Below are 2,247 nucleotides of genomic sequence, written 5' to 3' on the forward strand. Positions count from 1 at the left end.
AACCGGCACTAAAGGGCCTTACGAACCGGTGCTATTGCCCGGTTCTGCACTAGTGTACCCTTTGGTTCCTGGGTGTATATACACCTGATATGGAACAAAAATAAAAATTAAATTCAAAAAGGTTCAGAAGTTTTTCAGAATAAACTTGACTTTCTTTTGCACTAGCATATAAATTTTCATGAATAAAAAACCAGTCTTGTCTTCAGGACAAAACATATTTTTTTGCTAATATAGATCACTATTCATACTATTTTGACAGAATTTTTTAAACAAAGTCAATAGGGTTTTTCCTTTTTGTGGAATTTTTTACAAGTATAATGGAAGGTCAAGTTTATTTTAAAAATATTTTCATATTTTTTTGAATTTTTGTGTAATTACTACTCCCTCCATAAATTAATACAAGAGCATTTAGAACACTGAAGTAGTGATCTAAACGCTCTTATATTAGTTTACAGAGGGAGTAATATTTTTACATATACGGTGTATATACACCTATAGACCAAACATCCCTGTCCTGAGAAGGGATAGATAGAAACGGCTGCCCCATTTCATTGTTTGGAGATGCCCTTAGAGTAATAAGTACAATATGGTGATATAAGCAGGATATAAGGATTATAATACTCCCTCTAATTATAATTAGTTGACGCAACTATAATACAACTTTGTACTAAAGTTGCGTCAATTAATTTGGATAGGAGGGAGTATAATACAAAGTTGTATTACAGTTGCATTAATTTGGATTGGAGGGAGTATATATTTTTGTTGAGTTGGAGACGAAAGAAGATGAGAGAAGAGAACCCGGTTATAGATTAGTAGCCAGCTCCAACACAGTCTCTAAGAAACTTTGTAAGAGAAGAATATGAGCCTTACAATAATAAAGTCGTAAATGTCTATAGCTAACTATTTCTATATGAGTTGGCTTTTATACTGCCTGTAGATAACATGGTTATTAGTTACAGCCTATCAGTTGGCTCTACTACTACTCCGTCCGTTCCTAAATATTTGTCCTTTTAGATATTTCAAATGAACTACCAGCTACGAATATATATAGACATATTTTAGAGTGTAGATTCACTCATTTTGCTCCGTATATAGCCACTTGTTGAAATATCTAGAAAGACAAATATTTAAAACCGTAGGGAGTATTAAACAAGCACTAAGTATTCTGTCAGCATGCAAACAAAAACCGACGGGGCAGTGCGGTTCGTGGACCTGGCTTAGATACTCGCATTGATGTCCGGCAACATGCCAGTCCTAAGTGCTAGAGTTTGCCCCGACGATCGCTGAGAGTTAACATGAAGAGGAGGAATGCCTGTATTCAGAAACTTCATGGGACATATTTCTTTCGGGCAAGGAGAGATTAGCCTAGTTTAGCAAACCTAAGCCAAGGAGAGGAGGACGTGACCCGGCACGAGAGGGCGGACCAGTGAAACCAATTGTCTGGCCGGCCCGAATAATTGGTGCGTCTGCATTGAGTGCATGCGAGCAAGAGTTGATGGATCTAGCACCTATAGCTAGCTGCAGCCCGCGTGTTGCATTTCAGCCTAGCTACTTGTTGCGCAGGTGCGTAGTTAATGGGGGAGGAAATGCACTGTACCTCTGTGATGGCGCGGTCGGCCGCTTCACCGCACCACTCCACACCTAGGTTTGGTACTACACACCAAGACCATACTCCTACAAGCCGGTTATCAATTACTACTCTTATTGGGCAGGTCAAATTTTGTGCTTGTGCTTTTCACCAGAAAAACGTTCATTTTTCTAGCTAGGATCAGATGTTATTACGGCACTATTACGCGTATAGGACAGGGGGCTACAGTGTACATAGAGAGTAGGAGTACGTGGTTAACGAAGAAACAAAAAGATCTGGGTGCATGCATGAGCATGACCCAGTCACAGTTGTGCACAACTTTGCAATGGAATAGACATGACAGAACAGTACACAATCAGCCAGCAGCGTATATGATGCTATATGTGCGTGGGCCATCCCCACTGGGCACTGGAGCAGCGCATGCAGTCTTACTCGCCAAAGAGTGAGGGGGAGAGTTTAATGTCCCATGCAATTGAATTGAATTAAAACCGGCAAAACTTAGCAGGGAGAGGGACGTGATCGCACCAGAGTTTCTGTCCTCCGCCCTGACTCGGCCTGCCCTGCGCTGCGCCTCTGCCCGCGCCAGCCGTCCCCTCTCGCCCTCGCCCTGCATCATCCTACCAATCTATACTTCCATAGACTCTCTCTCTCTCTCTCTC

At 41.6% G+C, this 2,247-nt stretch overlaps 1 protein-coding gene across 1 annotated transcript in view; it reads left to right on the top strand.

Annotated features, from left to right (window-relative positions):
• Positions 1-1,604: 1,604 nt before the first annotated feature.
• The window catches only part of LOC119279644 (transcription factor PCF7-like), a 2,896-nt gene continuing 2,253 nt past the window's right edge, over positions 1,605-2,247 (top strand). Inside the window, exon 1 of the mRNA XM_037560821.1 lies at positions 1,605-1,712. Coding sequence (XP_037416718.1) covers positions 1,605-1,712 — 108 coding nt within the window. The remainder of the gene's footprint in view (positions 1,713-2,247) is intronic.

This window comes from Triticum dicoccoides, chromosome 3B (genome assembly GCF_002162155.2).
Source record: "Triticum dicoccoides isolate Atlit2015 ecotype Zavitan chromosome 3B, WEW_v2.0, whole genome shotgun sequence".
Classification (NCBI taxonomy): Eukaryota; Viridiplantae; Streptophyta; class Magnoliopsida; order Poales; family Poaceae; genus Triticum; species Triticum dicoccoides.